Source organism: Xenopus laevis, chromosome 5L (assembly GCF_017654675.1).
Source record: "Xenopus laevis strain J_2021 chromosome 5L, Xenopus_laevis_v10.1, whole genome shotgun sequence".
Classification (NCBI taxonomy): domain Eukaryota; kingdom Metazoa; phylum Chordata; class Amphibia; order Anura; family Pipidae; genus Xenopus; species Xenopus laevis.
This window is the reverse complement of record NC_054379.1, coordinates 104,000,979-104,021,763: the sequence shown is the minus strand read 5'-3', so window position 1 is coordinate 104,021,763 and position 20,785 is coordinate 104,000,979. Positions and strand designations below refer to the sequence as shown.

Here is a 20,785-nt window from a genome sequence, read left to right as displayed (position 1 = left end):
TTTTCTTATTTGTTATATTCCTATTGCTCATTATATTTAATTTAAAGACTTAATGAGCTTCCAAGAATACTGCTTATAAGAGTAGTTATAAGGCCATCATGTAGGAGTAAAAGTGTGAAAATAACTCAGATACAGAAAAAAAAATAAAAAAAAATATATATATAGTACATTAAAACCAATCCTAAAATTAATGGACATGTATATACAATGAGTCACTCATCTCCTATAATTGACTTGCTTCTGTAGAACAAATTATCTCCCATGTCACATTGTCCAGAAAACTGTCATTTCCTTGGATTCTGTACTAAATGCCTTCATTTGTACAAATGTGCTTTTTCTTATTAGGAATAATTTTTAATCAAAAAGCACAGTCTAAAAACATATTGCAGATTACACATTAGTTTTTTAACATAATAAATAAATACAAAACTGATTACTCCCTAGCAAAAATCAGTTGTTTTATATTCCATGCTTTCTGTTTTTTTATTCCATCAACTACATGACCACGGTGAATGATACACAAAAGGGAATTCTTAAAATTTTTATTTTTTATTTCCATAAGGATATAACAGATTAATGAAAGCCTTGTACAATTAATTGGTAATATCTAAGCAAATACTAGTGTTTAATCAAATAATGTAGGGTTGTTAGATTATACCAGTTAGTTTAAAAGCTGGACTGGAATATGAATAGGAGAAGGCCTGAATAGAAAGGCGAGTAATAAAAAGTAGCAATAACAATAAGGGGCTGATTCACTAAGCTCGAGTGAAGGATTCGAATGAAAAATACTTCGAATTTCGAAGTATTTTTTGGGTACTTCGACCATCGAATTGGTTAAATTCGTTCGAATTCGAACGAAATCGAACGAATCGAACGAAAAATCGTTCGACTATTCGACCATTCGATAGTCGAAGTACTTCCCCTTTAAAAAAAACTTCGACCCCCTACTTCGGCAGCTAAAAGCTACCGAAGTCAATGTTAGCCTATGGGGAAGGTCCCCATAGGCTTGCCTGTGATTTTTTGATCGAAGGATTTTCCTTCGATCGTTGGATTAAAATCCTTCGAATCGTTCGATTCGAAGGATTTAATCGTTCGATCGAACGGAAAATCCTTCGATCGATCGATCGCAGGATTAGCGCTAAATCCTTCGACTTCGATATTCGAAGTCGAAGGATTTCAATCCGAGGGTCGAATTTCGAAGTATTTTTAACTTCGAAATTCGACCCTTAGTGAATCGGCCCCTAAATGTATAGCCTTTCAGAACATTTGTTTTTAGATGGGGTCAGTGTCCCCCATCTGAATGCTGGAAAGAAGAAGGCAAATAATTCAAAAACTATAAAAAATAAATAAAGAAGACCAGTTGAAAAGTTGAAATTTTAAAACATACTAAAAGTTCAATTAAAGGTGAACCACTCCTGTAAAAAATGTGCTGGGGTGCATGAGACCTTTTTCTCCTACATAGTACTTTATTATTTAACCCCACTCTTCCACCTTTCCCTCACTGACATCATGTGGATAACTTAATATTTGTAACGTTATAGGGTATATATATATATATATATATATATATATATATATATATATATATATATATATATATATATATAAATAGGGTATATATAGCGCCAGTGATTTTTCATTTTAGCCAGCGCAAGGGTGAGGGAAGGCGTTCGGGGAGATTGGTCACTGCAAAGACGGCGAGTAAATCTCCCCGAAAACGCTCTGTGTGACCTTACCCTTAAACATATTGAGATAATGCTATGGAGCTATGGAGACCAAACTGAATAAGAAAAATATTTTAGCATAACAATTTTTGTAATTTGATCTATAGTCAGGGGTGTAACTATAGAGGAAGCAAACCCTGCGGCTGCAGGGGGGCCCAGGAGGTATAGGGGCCCCATGAGGCCCTAATTCATATACAGTTTCAATAAATATTGGTAAAACAAGTCAACCTCTAAACATTTTGGGGGCCTGAAAAATAATTTGCTGTGGGGCCCAGTACTATCTAGTTACGCCACTGTCTATAGTTGCAGTGTGTGTGTATTTACTACTGTGTATTTACTATTTAATCTGGATAAAGCCAAAAATCTATAAAAGTAGCTGGAAAAAAGGCAAATTTTTCCAGGATTTAAAATACAACAAAACTGCAACAATTCAGAATCCAAAAATACTCCAGCTAAAACCTGTCAAAATCGTGTAGAAAGCAATGGCAGACGTCCCTTTTACACCTGGAAGATCTTTCTTAGATGTGTGGTTTTAGAGGTTTTTGGGTGTTTTTGATGCTGACTTTTGTGTGACTTTTCCTGTTCATGCTTTTTCAGTTCGGATCTTTTGATAACTGACTGAGATTTGTGGAGTTTATAAATGACTTCAAAACCTCTAAGACCACTAAAATTTGACCTTTAATAAATAGGCTTCCAGTAAATACGGTTCAAATGTATGGGCATTTTGTTATCCTGTGTCCTCTAACTTGGACACTTTTTGAGGAATGACTACATTTTGCTCGAGTTCACTTTGTTTTTTAATCCATCTCGTTTGCAGTAAGCAATGCACGGCTGTATTTATCATAGACATTTATCTCCAGCTGGAATGTGGTATTTAGCTTAATTCAACATTTCCTAAAGTAGATTTAATTAAAAGTGATACATTTTACAAATGCAGATGTAGCACACGTACTGGAGCTTACCATCTATCCAGGCAGTACAGAACAAGGCTAAAGCAGCAGCTATCAAAATGTAAGGCACCGTAGTTAAAACTGTAAAAAATTTAACAAAATTAATTAAACTAAACAAGTTAACTGAGAACTTACGGTTTCAATATTTTTTATTGGGTTTTTCAAGAAAGTTAACTGAGAACTTAATCACTTCATCGTATTGCAGCTGAGTTACTGCTTCATTTAGAGGCCCATTTATTAAGGGGCAGATTTATCAAGTGTAAAATACTTCGAAATTCAACCATCGAATTATAATACTTCGAATTCAAATATCGAAGTCAAAGTATTTTTCACAGAATTTGGCCATCAAACGATCGAAGTAAAATTGCTCAATCGAACGATTCAAACGATTTTAGCGTACGATCGAACGATTTTACTACTTTAGAAAATGGTAGTAGAAGGTCCCCATAGGCTAACATAGCACTTCGGCAGATTTAATTTGGGGAAGTATTGAAGTCAAAGTTTTTTTAATGTGACAGTACTTTGATTATCGAATGGTCGAATATTCGAACAAATTTTACTTCAAATTCGATTCGGAGTAAATTCGCAGTGGTAGTATCCTATTTGATGGTTGAAGTATTGAAAAAATTACTTTGAATTCACTTCGACCCTTGATAAATCTGCCCCTAAATGTCAAATTTTAGTGGTATTAGAGCTTTTGGAAACCACAGTTCAACTCTATTTCTCTTAAACCACAAATAATATGAAATTTATTAAAAGATCCGTATATTAAAGGTATGTAGGGGAAAAAATGCTGAATGATCTGAAAAAAACAAACTCTGAATATCTCTAAAACCTCTAAAAATTCAAGTTGTTCAGACAATTATAAGCCAACAAATATCTGAAAAACCTCTAAAAGGAAAAATATGATTCATGAAAAAAAGGAAATCCAAGTATTAGTAACAAGGCCCCTAAGAGTCCCACATTGTCATTGCTCCAGCTAAATGTATTACATTACTGCCCTTATCCCCTCCCAAAGCTCTACCATTTAAGTGGACCTGTCATCCAGACATAAAAAGCTATATAATAAAAGTCCTTTTCAAATTAAACAAGAAATCCAAATTCTTTTTTTTTATTAAAGCATTCATAGCTGTTTAATAAAATATTGCCTGCCCCTCCTCTATGCCTGGAGGCAGGACAGTCAATTACTTTCACTTTCCATTCAGCACTTTCTACTGCTCTCCCCCGCATTTCCCCCATTCCCTTAAACATGTAATTGTGCAACCAGTGCATGGGGATGAACATCAGGTCCCCCATCCAGGTGCACAAACAATATTCTGCGATGATGAAAGGCTTGCCTCAATAACAGTGTCCACAAAATGGCTCCTGCCTGCTTGCTATAATTATGAATTCCCAGACAGAAGGAAACAAGATTCAAATAATTTTTACAGTGTAATTAAATTTCATTTTGCTTGACTGACATAATAAAATAGGATTTGGAATATTTTTTTTGGGTGACGGGACCCCTTTAATTATGTGTGTTAATCCTCACAAAAACAAAAGGCTCATTGGGATAGTCAAAAATCCAAAATTCTACTCACAGCCAGTATAGACAGAAAACTAAATACATTATCTGACCCATGGATTCCCCTGTGCAATTAACTTTGTCTTTAATAAAGTTATACAGAATATAGCAAAGAAACTCCATTTAGAAATTGGTTGACTCACCAGAAAAAAATGAGAGGCTCAGCTGCTCAAACCCTTAGCCTTCAGAATATAGAGGAGATGTGGAATATGAATAAAAATAAAGGATTGGCAGAACAAAAGGGTCCCTGTGGGTGGCAAAGCTTGAGTATCATATAATACATTATTTGTATTACCGGGAAACAAGGAATATTCACAGATAACCCCTGTATTTCTTTGCTGTATTTTCAGAATGCCTCTCAAATATTGTTAATTTTCTTATCAGGTCTTCCACACATTTTTCCAGCATCCCCTAGGTCTTTGACTGCTAAAATTAGAATGATGCAATTTACCTTTGGTATACTTCTGCTGAAAAAAGTGGACAATAGTTAACATACTCCCCCCTAACTCAAAGGTGTGTCCAGGTCTATAGTCCATAGTCATAGGATGTGCCTAATAGAGATCCTGTCATAAAAGAGTATGAAGTAGATGTGCAGGCTTACATGATCATATTGCAACATTGAAAATTATATGAAATCACTGTGCCTTCTTTTTATTCTCCTAGGAGCTCCAACTATAGCTGATCCTAAAAAAAGTCATGAAAGTCAGAAGACTAAGAAAGGAAACATTTTAGGCTGTGGAGCACAAATTATGCATCAGACTACCTCCTACCTGGCAATTGCAGAAATATGCCCATAATGTACAGAAATATGTGCTCTATATTGGAAGTCAGACCAAGTAGTCCACTGTTTAGATTATAGTCTTAAGTGAGATACCTGCAGTTTGACTGTGGCAGCACAATATTTTTTTCTATATTGCTTTTGCAAAGGCTTTAGAACTAGAATGATACTTACTTAAAAGCATACAGTACTCATAAAGAAAATATGTGTATGCATGGGGTGGTGAAGATTTTGTCCAGTGAAGCTTGGAATCTTGGGTTTACTCTTTGTTTTAAAGTCTAACACTAATCATACAATATCTGGGGTATTAATATTTTTTTTAAATCAGACATTCATGGAGAAAATGTAAAGAACATTACCTGAATTCCTATGGAGGAACGCCTCTTCTTAAGGAAGTCATCTGATTTTGTCACTAGAACAGCTTTATCGCTGGTGCTTTTTACAGAGCTGCTCTTAATCTCTGAGGCATGGCGATGTGCTGCAGCAGATTCCAGGGCAAGATTCATGGCCTTGTTGCTGTCAAGGCTGTCTGTGGAATTGTAAAGTCCCCTACCATCATGAGGCCATGGTGATATCCTTTGAGTCCGGATGTCATGATAGGCATCTTGGGTAGACTCTGTGCTGCTTTGTGCTGTCACTGAGATAAGTGGTTTTGAGGTGGTGCGTGGTGGGACTGGTGGAGGTGCTTTTTTGTAATTCGCATATGTAGCAGCTGTAAAATAAAAGAGATGTGCGGTATTTTAGAAAATGAGTTCCTGGATTGAAATACATGCCTAGTTTGCAACATGGGTGATCAGTCACAAGCAGAGCAAGATACAATTTCTGGTCTACACCAACTGGTCCTGTCACTAGAATTTGTATTGTCGCACTTCTTCTTTCTATGTGTGTAACCATCACAGTTTTTTTTGTGTTTGTTCACAGTCATTTTTATAGTGTTTTTGTTTGGCATTGTCACCCAATGTAGCTCATTGTTCCAGGGGCCCTGGATCCCCTAAAGCTAGTTGGATTGATTCTAGCAACCCCTTTTGACTTTCAGCTAGATACTAAATACCATTTGCCCAGTCATTTATAAAAGGTCTTTGAAGCAAATATGTTAATGGACACAGTGGGCAAGTTTTCATTCCATTCAGCCAATCCTCCTCTAGATGGATATTTAAGTATTTTCCCGTCGTCTCTAATGTAATCAAGGGAGTACTTGGAAGAAATTCGGTTCTGAAGCATTAGGACATGCAGGCAACTGGCTTCTAAAAAGGCAGTGTCTGATAAATTTGTTAATCCCCACTTCATCGAGTTTTTATTCTAATTCACCTAAGATCTTTGCTGCACTCACGTTTTAATAAACCCTGCCACAAGTGCATACCATCTTCTTGCTAATATGATAAAATGGTTTGTATTATCTCTAAAATGAATACCTTGTATGAGTTTGTACACAAGTTCTTGGAGGTTCAGTAAGCAATTATGTACATTATAAAGTATAGAAGCTTTGCTACAGCAAGCAGCCATGGTTGTAAAAACAATCATTTTCAGATTACACATACAGTTCAGTCGGAGATTAACAGTAATCATGGATGACATTGTCTGTTGGTAGAAACCCAGTTACTATAATCAAACTAATGTTTATTAGTAGGTTATGACATGTTAGAACTTCAAGTAGGCTTTTAAATGTAACTGCCAACAATTTGTTTAAGTGATCAATTACAGCGGCTAAATGTAAAATATGGAGTGGGTGCCTGTGAAGGAAATAACATAGATTTTTCCTGGAAATACTGAAAGGTTTAATTTAATACAGTAAATAAAACTGCAAAATTGCTTAACGAATTACAGAAATTATGCATCCTTAGATATTTGTGAAGATAATCTCAGTCTGGTTAAAATCACATAGTAACCATGTAAATTAGTAATTGCTGTACAGATGGAGCACTCTTTGTTAGTCTGGCCATTACAATGCATTCTAATTTCAATATATATAGTACAGGAGTTACCATACTTTATTAATGCAAGGTCTACTTTTAGCAATGTTGTCCCATTATGATCTACATCCATAAAAGCATTGTTAGCATTCTGTTCCATGGAACATATTTCTTAGCTATTATATTGATTTATGAGAGAATTTATATTGCTATATTTAGCAACTATTTCTTATGTTACCCTAATGTAATAACCATTTGAATGAAAATCATGAAATAGGAGGGTGATTTAGACAAGCTGTTGGTCGACAGCATCTTGAGATCTACTGATCACCAGCTAAAGGTCTACTGGTAGATCTCGATCTACCTTTTGGGCACCCCTGATATAGTACATTCATTGACAATGCACTTAATGGGTGCACATCACAACTACTGTTAAAAAGGGTTATCCAGAAAACAAATCTTTCTGCAATTTGAATCTACATACCTTAAAGATGGCCATTGATGTAAAGATTTTTAAAAAACCCGATCATCATCGTGAGACCACGATTATCTCGAAACGATCGTACGAATTGTCCATCAACTAAAAAGACCAATTTGCCAGGAAAACAAAGGGGAGCTGCCTGCTTGGCCCTGCAAACATAGATAGATTGCACTGGGACCGACAAAGATTTTTTAACCTGGCCGATCAATTTCCTGACAGATGTCGGCCGAAAAATCGTAAGATGTTTGATCGTTTGAATCCCACTAACCACACGATAAGTTCGAAGGATTGGTCGGACTTCAGTAAAATCGGTCTTTCGGCAAGAGAAATCTTTGCGTCTATGGGGAGCTTTAGTCTATTAGAAAATCATTTAAACATTAAATAAACTCAAATAGGCTGGTTTTGCTTCCAATAAGGACTAATTATATAATTTGATCCAGTAAAATGTAAAAACACATGCAATTGTGTGTTTTTTGTTTATCACTGCACAAATAGTTTGTCAGTAAAAAGAAAAGTAAGAAACAACCAGAAAGAAAAGCCCGCATAGTGTTAACTGGGTGGTAAGACAAAAGCCATGCTGTAGTTACCATTTTCACAAATGATTTTTTGAAGATTGAGATCTAATTTTAAAATCAAGGTTACATTGAAAATAAATAGACTCTAGTTACTGACTGATGGAATAAAGTGAACATTCAGGACAGGCACAAAACAAGTGTTATGGGGTGCCCTTTAGACTTGAGGTGGCTGGACTATTGAGAGCTGCAAGGCACATATTGTATTCTCAGAAGAAACTATTTTCAGGACACATAACTGAAAAGCAAAATATGTTAAACTTTTTAGCTGCCTCTGCTTCCCTATAAAATATAATATTATTTCTGAGGCTAATTTACTAAAATTTCTAAATTGCACCAGCATTCTTTGTTTTAATTTTTCCATATCTCTGATTAGTTGCTCTTGGTAATGGCACTGATGCAATTTATCACTTGAGCCCCTTCTTTTTTTCCCAGAGATTAAGGAATGGCATTTGAACCTGATTTTTGCACGTTGCACCTTGTTTCACAGTAAATGAGGCTAAATGAAACTATATGAGGAGTGAATTCAGAGTTGGTAAATGTGAAGACTCTATTGCTCTATCAAAGTACTTTTAAAACTTCTAAAACTGCCATAAATCCAAAGGTATCTAATCATGCTGAAGTGTACAGTGTAATTTTGTCAGACATAGCCTGTAATACAGTTTATATCTGAGGACGGGGATAATTGGATTGGCTGCAGGAAGGTTTGTGAAATAACTTTTGTTTCTGCTGAAACGAATCCCTTGTCAGTTTAGCAATACTGTATATTTAGAGCTGCCCTAGTCCATGTCTAAAGCCTCCTCTACAATTGTGTTTTGTAATCTCAGTGCACACCTTGTTACCTTGGTACCGATAAGAGCCCTTTTGGCGTAAGTCTGTGTACATTGAATATAATGTGTCTTTAGTTTTTTTATCCAGAAATTAATATTGTAAAATGTTTTTTCATTTATGGTTGTGCCAGTCAGTGAAGGTGTTCATACCCTATTAGTAAAAATCCTGGTTGCCCTTTCCATTAGTGTTAATGTTATCATTCATCTTTGTACAGTATTTTAGCCTTAATGGGGCTAAACAAGAGGTGTCATTTACAACTGCAAGCACAGGTATGGTTGCGCTATGCTGCACTCATTTGTGTAAAAAAATCCAAAAGGTTCTTGCATCAAAATGCACTTTGTGTACTCCTGGATAGTTGTGCTTGGCACTTCTGCCTTCCTCCTGCCCCTGTCCCAATATTTGTGCAGCTGCACCTATGAATGCAAGAAAACCCTGGAGCCACTTCCAGTGATCCTATAGCTGTGTCTATTTCCACTACAAAGTTGTGTTGAAGTAAAAGGGTGGACATCTTATGCACACACCAGACTTTGAAAATTTTCAGTGCAGTCAGTCATGTCAGTTTTAATGCATTAGCCAAATTCACATCAGGTGACAGCTATGCTGGAATTATATGGAAAACACTGCACTGTGGGTAATAAACATGCCAAATTGCATCTGAAATTACACTTTATACACTGTTTTGCAGTAAGTAAATGACCCCTAAGGTGTATTCATAAAACCAATTATGTGTAGGTCTGCAATACTGTACACCAGGTATCTCAACACCACAATGGAAAGTATTCTAAACTCAATGTCACCTACCTTATAGGGTCAATATACACCTATATACGCCTTTGCTCAACATGAGCACAAAAATAGACCCTGCCTAATCTTTTTAAAAAGGTTTTATTCTCCTAGTTTTTGCTACTCTAAAGCACTGATAGAAAACTGTTTTCCCCTCTTGCTTCTACCAGGATCAGTAAAAATAAAAGAGCGATATTTATTTATCTTACTTATCTCATTCAAACAGTGATTCATCAGAACCAGGAATGGTTATATTTTATGTGGAAATTACAACTCCATAGATACTTCTTAATTAACAGGCAAACACCATATTCATTTAGCTCATGTTAAAAAAGGGGTATATACTGTCCCACTTAAAAAATTATTTACAGTAGAGTGCTGGATGAAGTATTCGCATTGTCATTTAATTCTGGTACTCGTTGAGTATATTCAAATGATTTTGAGTTATTTTTCTACCTGTTTTTCTGTCTAGATTCACTATCAACATTTGCACACACACACACACACACACACATATATATATATATATATATATATATATATATATATATATATATATATATATATATGGGTAGCAAATGTATCCATTTAAAAATGCATATTCATACAATACAGCTGTTTGCATATATGTATGTACAGTTTATGAACAATAGTATCCACATACAGTACACACAAGCTGGTGTTTATTCATGTAAAAATATTCCATCAATTGTTGTATACGCATTCTCTGAGTCATTTCCATGGAAGATTGCAAGCATTGTCATTGCTTTTAATAGACCATAAGCATCGTGAGTCACTATTCTCTGCAGAATAGAGCCAATGCTCATAGTTTACTTGTATAAACCAAGCGTTTTATGTATCGATTTTTCAAAACGGGTTCCCTAAAGAATGGGAGGTTTATAGGTCAATTCTCTTGTTGCTTGCAAGCTGCGAGAACCAGCTCTTATGGTGAAGTTATTGGTTCTATTATGAATTTTATCCTTGTCAGTGATTAAGTTTATTATAATACTCTGTATATAGAGGCTTGTGACAGCTCACTGACAGTTTTGCATGTACAGTAATACCAATTTCACTGTTTATGGAAATGTAGCATTCTGTATATTGTTATTCCTTGAGAGTGTAGTGTTCCTTTTAGGATTGTTTTTGATATTCCCCATAGGTTTTCCTATGAGATCAGAGATTGAAGGGTGGAAGAAGCAGACCTAGATCCTGTGGCATAGGGGCCAAGTGAAGAAACCTACAAACATCCCACATACAGAGCTAGCTGCATATGGGATGCCTTGGAGCACAAGCATAGCTAGGACATCTAATTAAGTATTGTCATATCCAAACAGGCTTGGATTTCGGTTAGAGTTTCCTAATTTCTGCTAGAAGGATGAGGGGCTTAAAATTTATGCCTTCACCCATACTAATAGGTGTATATATTCAAGTGTCTGTCTTCTTTTATAAACTCCAATGTGGGACCTAAAGCAATAATAAGCTTACATTTAGTTTTCCTCTGCTAAGGAAGACATTGTGACATTGTAAAGTAAAAGAGTTGTAAGTTCTGGGGTCTACACAGCAGCTATTTGCTGAAAATGTGCTGTGAGAATAAGGAATGTGTTCAAGAGTAAGTCTCACATATATACACCACATAATTAATTTAAGGGCAAACTCTAACCATGATGCACTTAGGGGTCATTTACGACAGCAAATACATATGCTGGGTATTGGCTTATGCACCAACTTGCTAGACAGGTACTAGATTGCACTATAGCATCCAATTAGATATTTGCTGTATGTTTCAGTTGTATAAAAAATAACTGTTGAAAATTTGCTGTGGGTAACTGCCCTGATGCAAATTATTACTAAATAAATAATAAATTCGCTTCATGGCTTCAATTCTAGGTAGAAAGAAATACCATAACAAAGCAGAAAATGCACTTTGCATCTCTTCTAATGATGAGACTACAGAATACTTACAGTATCATTATGTATCTCAGATTGCTGCTTCTATATGTGTTCATACTGTGTGATTATTGCTCAGATGAAGATATACACAAATACAATACACATTTATTTAAGGACATCTGTGTTTTGATTTTCTATAATGATATTATCCTATTCACCCTTCATATTAAAGCTAAAACTATGATAAGTTAAGAGTGTACAGCCCTATAACTGTAAGGGAGAATGCATAATTATACTGCTGGTACAGGGCCCCCCTGCCTTTAATAATGGTGTTTCTAAACCTCATTTTTTTTCAGGGGAATGTTTGTGTTCCTTGTTTCCATAACTGGCTGGTCAAAACAATGAGATAAGAGGTAGAAATGATCCTCCGCTTGCAGTCTGTAGTGAGAAATACTAATGCTACAGTTATGGGATCTCTTATCCAGAAAGTTTACAGGAAGGCCATCTCCAATAGAGTTCATTTGTAGCAAATAGTTCTAAATGTTATAAATCATTTCCTTTTTCTCTCTAATAATAAAACAGTGCCTTTTAATTGATGGTTACTAAGCTGCATAAATCCACTGGTGACAAAACAATCCTTTTGGCTTTACTGAATGTTTAAATGTTTTTTTAGCAGATTTAAGTTATGGTGAGCAAAATTGTGGAAAGACCCCTTAAACAGAATACCCCAACATTTTGAAAATAGGACCTATACAGTACTGTAATTCTGTCTAGCATATGTTTTATCTTATACTATCTGCTCCCAGCCCTATACCTCATGCATGTCTCTCTGCTCCCCACCCAAGTCCCTCCCCATGTTTCTTTGCTCCCAGCCAAAGTCCCTTCTCCATGTCTCTCTGGTCCCAGCTCAAGTCCCTCCCCATGTCTCTTTGTTCCCGGCTCAAGTCCCTCCCCATGTCTCTCTGCTCCCAGACCAAGTCCCTCCTCTGTGTCTCTCTGCTCCCAGCTCAAGTCCCTTCTCCGTGTCTCTCTGCTACCAGCCTAATTCTTTTCTCCATGTCTCTTTGCTCCCCACCTTATCCCCACCCCCATGTCTCTCTGCTCCCAGACCAAGTCACTCACCTATGCCCCTCTGCTCCCAGCCTAATTTTTGCCATAAGTGAAGGGTTAACATGCCTACGTGCCGACCCTTGTAGGCCTCTGTACTTGTTTTTCTGTACGACCCTGTACTGTCTCTTCTTAGACAACTTTGCATAAGTATCATCATGTACTATAAACAATATTATCAGCTTGCCTCAGACAAAATATCTTAGCTAACGCGCATGCACATATTTGTCTCTTTTCTATCTTGTCCATCCTGAAGGATATACCTATTACAGACATATACTATGCTAATAACTATGCTGATATGTCACTATATTGGGACGTCTTTACTTATAACCTATATAAGCCTATGTTTGACCTTCAATAAACGGAACTTGTTATTCTGATCCACTCATTGGTGTTTCTTGGTGCAAGTTCTCCCGGATCCAGAATACGAGGCATTGTTGGCCAGACAAAATCCATAGGCTCCAGTAGCAGTCATCTATCCCCATTCCACAGGGAATTACCCTGTTTCAGACTCTCTGTCCCTGTTGAAAATTGACCCCAGAAAGAGTCCCCGCCTTTGGAGCCTGTCCCTGGTTGTCCCCATGGCAACAGAGCTGCACCCCAACCAATCATTACTGTTCTCAGTAGAGGAGGAAGAAGTCACCTGACTCCCTTTTCTCCTTTCAGGTCCTCCACATGTCTTGCTTAAAGGGGTTGTTCACCTTTGAGTTAACTTTTAGTATGATGTAGAGAATGATATTCTGAGACAATTTGCAATTGGTTACATTTTTCATTTGTGGTTTTCAAGTTATTTAGTTTTTCATTCAGCAGCTCTCCAGTTTGCAATTTCAGCAATGTGGTTGCTAGGGTCCAGTTTATCCTAGCAACCATACATTGATTTGAATAAAAGACTGGAATATGAATAGGAGAGGGCCTGAATATAGAACGATGAGTAATTAAAAGTAGCAATAACAATACATTTGTAGCCTTACAGAGCATTTGGTTTGAGGTGAGGTCAGTGACCCCAATCAGAAAGCTGGAAAGAGTCAGAAAAAGAAGAAGGCAAATATTTCAAAAACGATAGAAAATAAATAATGAAGAAAAAGGGAAAAGTTGCTTAGAAATAGCTGTATAAAATACTAAAAGTTAACTTAAAGGTGAACCACCCCTTTAAGCTTTTCTCTTGCTAAAGAAAACACCCCCTACCCATTACACTTGCTGCTCTGCTTCTGCCCTACTACATCTCACTGGAAGCAGGACAGAATCGTGCAGCTTACTAATGGTAGTTTGAATTTCCCGCTCCAGAATACTGGTAAGAATATTGCATTGTTAAATACGGGTGACAGATCTCCCTGTCTTCCAGTAGCCTTAAGCTCTGTTGTGTCCCATTATCAGCTGTTCGACTTTGTTTCCAGCATTTGTATTTGCACATCTTAAACTGCGTCTCCATTAAAGAAACAGTTCTTATACACTTTGGTGTTTCCTGCCTGTGTCCAGCAACAACTCAACCTTCAACCTTAAATTGGGCAAACTGTGATTAGATCACAGCTGGAGGGCCATTCTTGCAGTGCTATTGTAACTAGGTTATCCTCCAGCGTTACGCCAACCAAGGATGTATGCAGTTTTTGTTCTGCATCAGCTAGAAAGACACATGTTTACATGAAGGAACATGCTTTTTTTGGTAATTATCCCATATATCAGGCAGTGGCCCTCCAGCTGTCCTCAATAAACTACCTCCAACCAAGGGTACATGTAGTTCTTGTTCTGTAACAGCTAGGGAGCCACCTGCTCACATGGAGTAACATTTCATTTTTTAAAAATGCAATAGCAAATATCAGAAGGTGGCCCTCCACCTAAACCATTTTACTGGGGAACTATACATTCAAAGGAATGGGGAATATAATACAAGAAGCTCAATATTTCTCCTTTAAAGGGGACCTGTCATCCAGACATAAAAACCTGTTTAATTAAAGTAATTTTCAAATTAAACATGAAATCCAAATTCTTTTTTCTTATTAAAACATTCATACCCATACTTGTCCATCATATATTGCCTGCCCCTCCTGCATGCCTTAGGCATAGAGGCGGGGCAGGAAATTACTTTCACTTTCCATTCAGCACTTACTAGATGTCAGTGCTATCCTACATTCCCCCTCCCTCCTTACCATCTAATTATATAGCCTGGGCATGAGAATTGCCATCAGGTTCCCCATTCTGGCATAGAAAGAAGATTTTGAGATAATGTAAGGCAAGGTACAAAATGACAGCTGCCTGCTAGCTATAATTATGATTTACCAGGCTGAAGGAAACAAGATTTAAATAAATTATATAGTATAAATAAAGATTATTTTGCTTGACTAACATGATAAAATAGGATTTGGAATTATTTCTTAAGGTGACGGGTCCCCTTTAAAGAGTCAACCTAGGAGGCCCTAAGTAGGCCCCATTGACACTTGAGGTGTGAGGTTGCTGCTGCTCCAACAGAGCCTCTGAGTCAACTACGTATAAATTAAATGCTCTTTTTCACAAAACATGATTTTAATTTACCATAATAGCATATATTTATATGGGATACTATAATGATATATACCGTATATTTAATTTTTTATATCTTCCATATAGAAAACCAATGTGTTGATAAGCTGGTTACTGTATATGATATATAGAGATTACAAAATAAAGTATATATATTTTTTTACCTGTTGTTGACCTTGTAGATGAGGTGACATTGGAAGTAGTGATAGTAGGGATACAGTCATCATCCTGGGAATAACCAGCCTGTATAGCTCTTAAGTAACTGTGGCTCCTTGTTCGAAAGCATCCTGGGAGGTCCAAAGCTTCCACTGCATGCGAGTCAACTTCACTGAAGACCGACTCATTAACCGACTCATATTGCCCATTTATTTCTGTCTCACTCATCTGAAATGAGAGGAAACACTACATTGGTATTATAGAATTAGGTAAAATGATCCAGGATTATTACTACAACAGCAAGAACAGTTAGAAGGAACAGAGTGAACAAAATGTTGTACAATGAGGAACAAGAGGATGATGGGAAAGAGTGACAATTGCAGCATCATGAGACTCTTGTTTCAAATATTTGTAGGTTTGTTGTTAAAACAATGGCAGATGACTGTTAGTAAAAAAAGAAATGAGAAAGGACTTTGGTTTGCAAAGTCATCAACTGTAAATGTTGTTTTTGCTATTTTGCTGTTTTATTTTTTTTAGATAAGTGCTTAGAAGATTCCAACAGTCAGTATAATGCAATTTAGAATTGTTATTTGAATAATTTCCCCCTAATTCTGATGATATTACAAGTTTAGAAATGTTAAGATTGTATTGATAGGCTTTTAGTTAAATCTACCTTATTTATGCTGCAGCAAGCACATATGGTTCAGTTTGCTACTCAGATATTCTACGGTGACATAAAATAAAGGAATTCTATCACGGGAAAACATGTTTTTTTTAAACACATTAGTTAATAGTGCTGCTTCAGTAGAATCCTTCACTAAAAGAGCAAACAGATGTTTTCATATTTAATTTTGAAATCTGACATGGGGCTAGACATGTTGTTAGTTTCCAGGTGCCCTCAGTCATGTTACTTGTGATCTGATAAACGTCAGCCACTCTTTACTGCAGTGCTGCAAGTTAGTGTGATATCACCCACGACTTTCCCCCCTGGAGCCCATCAACAGAACAATGGGAAGGTAAGAACAGCTCTCAGATAGATATGAAAATAGCACTCAGAATTGAAAATCCAAGTCCCACTGAAACTCCAGTTACATTGAGTAGAAGAAACAATAGCTCATCTGAAAGCAGTTCCATTGGGAAGTGCTGTCCCTTTTTTGAAAGCACAGGATTAGACAAAATGACCTGAAATGGCTGCCTACATACCAATATTACAGTTAAAAAATACATTTGTTGTTTCAGGAATATTTTTTTATATAAAATTTTATATGGTAGAGTGAATTATTTGTAATGTAAACAGTGTAATTTAAATAAAAAATGCACAATACAAATTATGAGAGAATCCCTTTAAAACGTATTTTTTTTTAAAAAAACAAAGTTGTGCATGTTTTTAATAATTAATAAAAATGCAGCAATCTTACAGCATGTGTTTTATATTGGCAGACAAATTGTTTATATATTTTTGACTATTTTTGGTTGTTACTAAAGACAGATCGAGAGGCTTTATAGCTAAAAGCATATACACTACAGTACAATTGCATTAAACTTTTGATCAGAAAACCTTCAAGCAATATTAATGCTGGTTAAAATCATTATCTAAATTAGCAACCAAGAGCATCACATTTAACAAATAATGAAAACATGTATCTCATATGACTTTCAGAATGCATGGAAGAAGAAGGGAATTTAGACAAAGATTAACAGATCATATATATATTTTTAATCTTGATATCAAAGTTGAATGCATTTTTTTTAAACTGTACAAGGCATTCCACTTCTTCATTCCATTAAAGCATACAAGATGGCAGTTGTATGTCATATCACTACCAGAGAAGGAGAATTCTTATTCTTATGTTGTGCATGTTCTCTTGCTCTAGCACAATACTGGTGAGATATTGTGTAGAAAGTTCAACTTTTGCACTGTATCGATGACGTATTTGGCTTAATTAATTGCACAGCCCAGTCATTAATATCATTAGCTGCTTCAACCTTGACTGTTCAAGTTTGTTTATACATATGCATATGGAAATCATTTTTTAGATACGTTTGTAATGTGTGAGTAATTACTAGGCATTAGTATGCCATAGTAAATGTGCATTCAATGTAAATGACAGGGAAATGTAAAATGACATGAGAGTTTTCCTCACTATGGGATAGCCCATACACAGAGTTCTGTCAGTGCAAATAACTTGCTCTGTCATCATTTCAGGTTCAAAAACCAATCACAGTATTACATCAAATGTACATTTAAATCTATAAATTGCAGCTATTTATAATGAGAAGGAATGTCCTTCACATTCTGAATAATAAGTATCATTGCTAAGACAAGCTTTGTTAATAATAAAAACCAGCAAGAGATGTTATTTGCACGACTTTAAAACTCCGAATTGGCATAGTGTTTCTGTATGATAGGTAGAAGCATTGCAGTACAGAACCTGCAATGAGCAATACTTGTATCATACAGCTATAAAGTGGATTTTTAGCAGTAAAAAAATAGGAAGTATGATGTTGTGTGTCTGAAAACAGGTAAAGACTTCTCCTAGCCTGGGAATATACAGGGTACTGCCACCTTGATCTCAGGATATTCCTTTGAGGTAAAGCATTCTTGCAGACTTTCAATGAGGAAATCCTGCAAAAAAAGAAAAGAACAATCTCTTATTAGATTTCACTGAGATCGCAATGGAATTACCATGTACAAACCCAATATGGAAATTCCAGGGTACCGGCAGAATATCGTCACCTCTTTTGGAAATTTCACAAAATGCAGAAACAATTACACCTTATAGGAACATGGATGTATTATTTACCCCGACAGGTATGGATCCTGTTATGAAGAATGATTGGGACCTGGGGTTTTTCAGATGAGGGATCCTTCCATAATTTGAATCTTCCTAATTTAAGTATAATAAAAAATGATTAATTTATACATTAATTAAACCAAACAGGGTTGTTTTACCTCTAATAAGGATTAACTATATTTTAGTTGGGATCAAGTACAAGGAAATGTATTTGAAATGTTTTAATTAATTGATTAAAATGGAGTCTGTGCGAGATGACCCTTGTGCAATTCAGAGCTTTCTGAATAATGAGTTTTCGGATAATGGATCATATACCTGTTTTAATATAAATATATATATATATATATATATTTATATATAAAATTGTTGGATTTTGTAAGTGCTTAAGAAAATCTAAATTCAAATTTCTTGTTTCTAAGCCTTTTGAATAGTCTTCTATTGTTTTGCATAAAATACGTTTACACAAGGAGTAAACCAACCAAGGAAGCAGAATTTATATTCCCTGAGCTGGATATATTTGAATGGTGGCATTGCTGAGTAGATTCTCCCTTAAACTGTGCCGAGTATTTTTTATGACTTAGAAGGGAATCTCTGCAGAGAACTGGATAAAAGGAAATTGATGGATAGCTCATTTGAACCAACGATTACAGTATATAAAGGCGCTGCTCCTCTACCCTTAGAGACTAGAGAAACTGTGCGAGGGTAATCAATCATAACAGTCTTATGAAACTTCAGAACAGGCAGTGTTCTTAAGAGTTACAGTGAAACAAAGCCAACAGAATGGAAAGCATATTGAAATTAAGAGCAAAGTCAGTTGAATAAAGGTCATGTGTTAAACTATGTGTTCAAGAATATCTAAAGATGGCTTAGGGGATACTGGCATCATAACGAAAGGTGATTTTAAAGGATGATATCAGTAAAAAGTTTTTATTTGTACCTAAAAATAATATGTAATGTTCCATATGTGTCAGTATTTTCTTCCTTCAAGTCTAAAAGTTTTTTTTAGATATCTTTACAGCAGATAAATTATGATAGATTGTTTTGACCACCCCTGCTATCTGAAGGAGGATGTCAAAATGACTTTGACCACCTAAATGTTATTTAAAGAAAAGCACCATGGCTGACACATGCATTTGATGATAGGGGGAGCACCACAAAGAAACTCTAAGAAACTCTCCCTTGACTGTGTTTCCCAGAGATGTCTCTGCCACTCCTTGTGCATCAGTCAGGGTGTGTGACAAATATAATATATATAGGAAATAATGTTCCTCCTATTATAAAATATTAGGATGCATAAGTTACAAGGAGAGCCATGACCATATAATAACATGAGGCCTTCATGCAGCTCATTGAACGTTATTTTTATAATACGCAAGTTTTGATGAGTCATGTGACACAAATTACATCACTATATAACATTAATTATTACTTATATAACTAAGCACAGTTTTCAGGCATATAATTTACAGTTTAATTACAGTCTAAATATATATATATATATATATATTACGAAAAAGAGGATCAGCACTCACAGGACTTAAAAAATAATAAATTTATTGTAAAATAATGGACTAACGTTTCAGCCCTCCCTAGAGCCTTTCTCAAAGTCTAGGGAGGGCCGAAATGTTAGTCCATTATTTTACAATAAATTTATTATTTTTTAAGTCCTGTGAGTGCCAATCCTCTTTTTCGTATTGTATGCTGAATCTACTGACCGTGCACCCAGGCACCATAACAGTTTTTTACGTGAGTGCTGGCATCTCTTATACATATATATATATATATATATATATATATATATATATATATATATATATATATATATATAGTCAAAAACAAGAAGCAAAAAATGTATAATGAAGCAATAGAATTCTTAATGAATCAGATGAAAATTAAGCATAGGACTGGCCAGATATGGGATGACTTTGACGTAGTTGGCCAGCTTAAATATATTGCAATATATGGACAAACAATCCCTGTTTTGTTTAAAGGGTAAGGCATTTTTTAGTAGCAGTATGCACAAAATGTCGCTGTCTTAAATATAGTGATAATGGGTTGAGTGCAGAGGACTCTTGTTTTTGACTATATGTATTTTGTGGTCACAGCCTCATTGCACCCCCGCCTAATGGTTTTAAAAAATAGTGGTGAGCACAACTTTCCCTTGTTTGTTATATATATATATATATATATATATATATATATATATATATATATATATATATACAGTACATATATACATACACACACCATATCTAGTACAGCATACCCTTGTTTGAGAAAAGGTAAAATCGTCAACTTCCATTGATCAGATCCAAACACATACCATTTAAAAAAACTAAATTTCCTTATCCACTTATCCACTCCCTTCCACCCCCCAAAAAATGAACTGCTGACTGAGCTCGAGAAGATTTTTTTAGGGATGCTACAATAATAATGGTAACCATGGATTTTACTCCCCAAAGCAGCATAAATGTAAGGAAGTATGTGTACAGCGTAAAAGTTTGTGTTGCAAAAAGCTTTTTGAAATGAATTTTACAGGAAATTAATTAAGCATTGAAAATGATAAAAGTATACAGATTTATTTAGAAGGATTTATTCACAATACCAATTTTTGTTAAATCCAAAGCACAATGATTGTCAAGAATATAGCTATGCTGCATGGTACTGTTACTGTGTGTTTAAAAAAAGGCTTACATTTAAAAATCATTTTCCATGTTAGTACTTATA

General features: G+C 35.6%; 1 protein-coding gene across 2 annotated transcripts in view; it reads right to left on the bottom strand.

Moving 5' to 3' along the window:
- LOC108716937 (disks large-associated protein 2) overlaps positions 1-20,785 on the bottom strand; it is a 159,275-nt gene that overhangs the window by 31,098 nt on the left and 107,392 nt on the right. The window contains exons 5-7 of one of the 2 annotated variants that reach the window (XM_041563199.1): positions 17,830-17,889; positions 15,272-15,491; positions 5,376-5,728 (exon numbers count right to left, since the gene is read on the bottom strand). In XM_041563199.1, coding sequence (XP_041419133.1) covers positions 5,376-5,728; positions 15,272-15,491; positions 17,830-17,889 — 633 coding nt within the window. The remainder of the gene's footprint in view (positions 1-5,375; positions 5,729-15,271; positions 15,492-17,829; positions 17,890-20,785) is intronic. The other variant, XM_018263536.2, reaches the window with a different exon arrangement.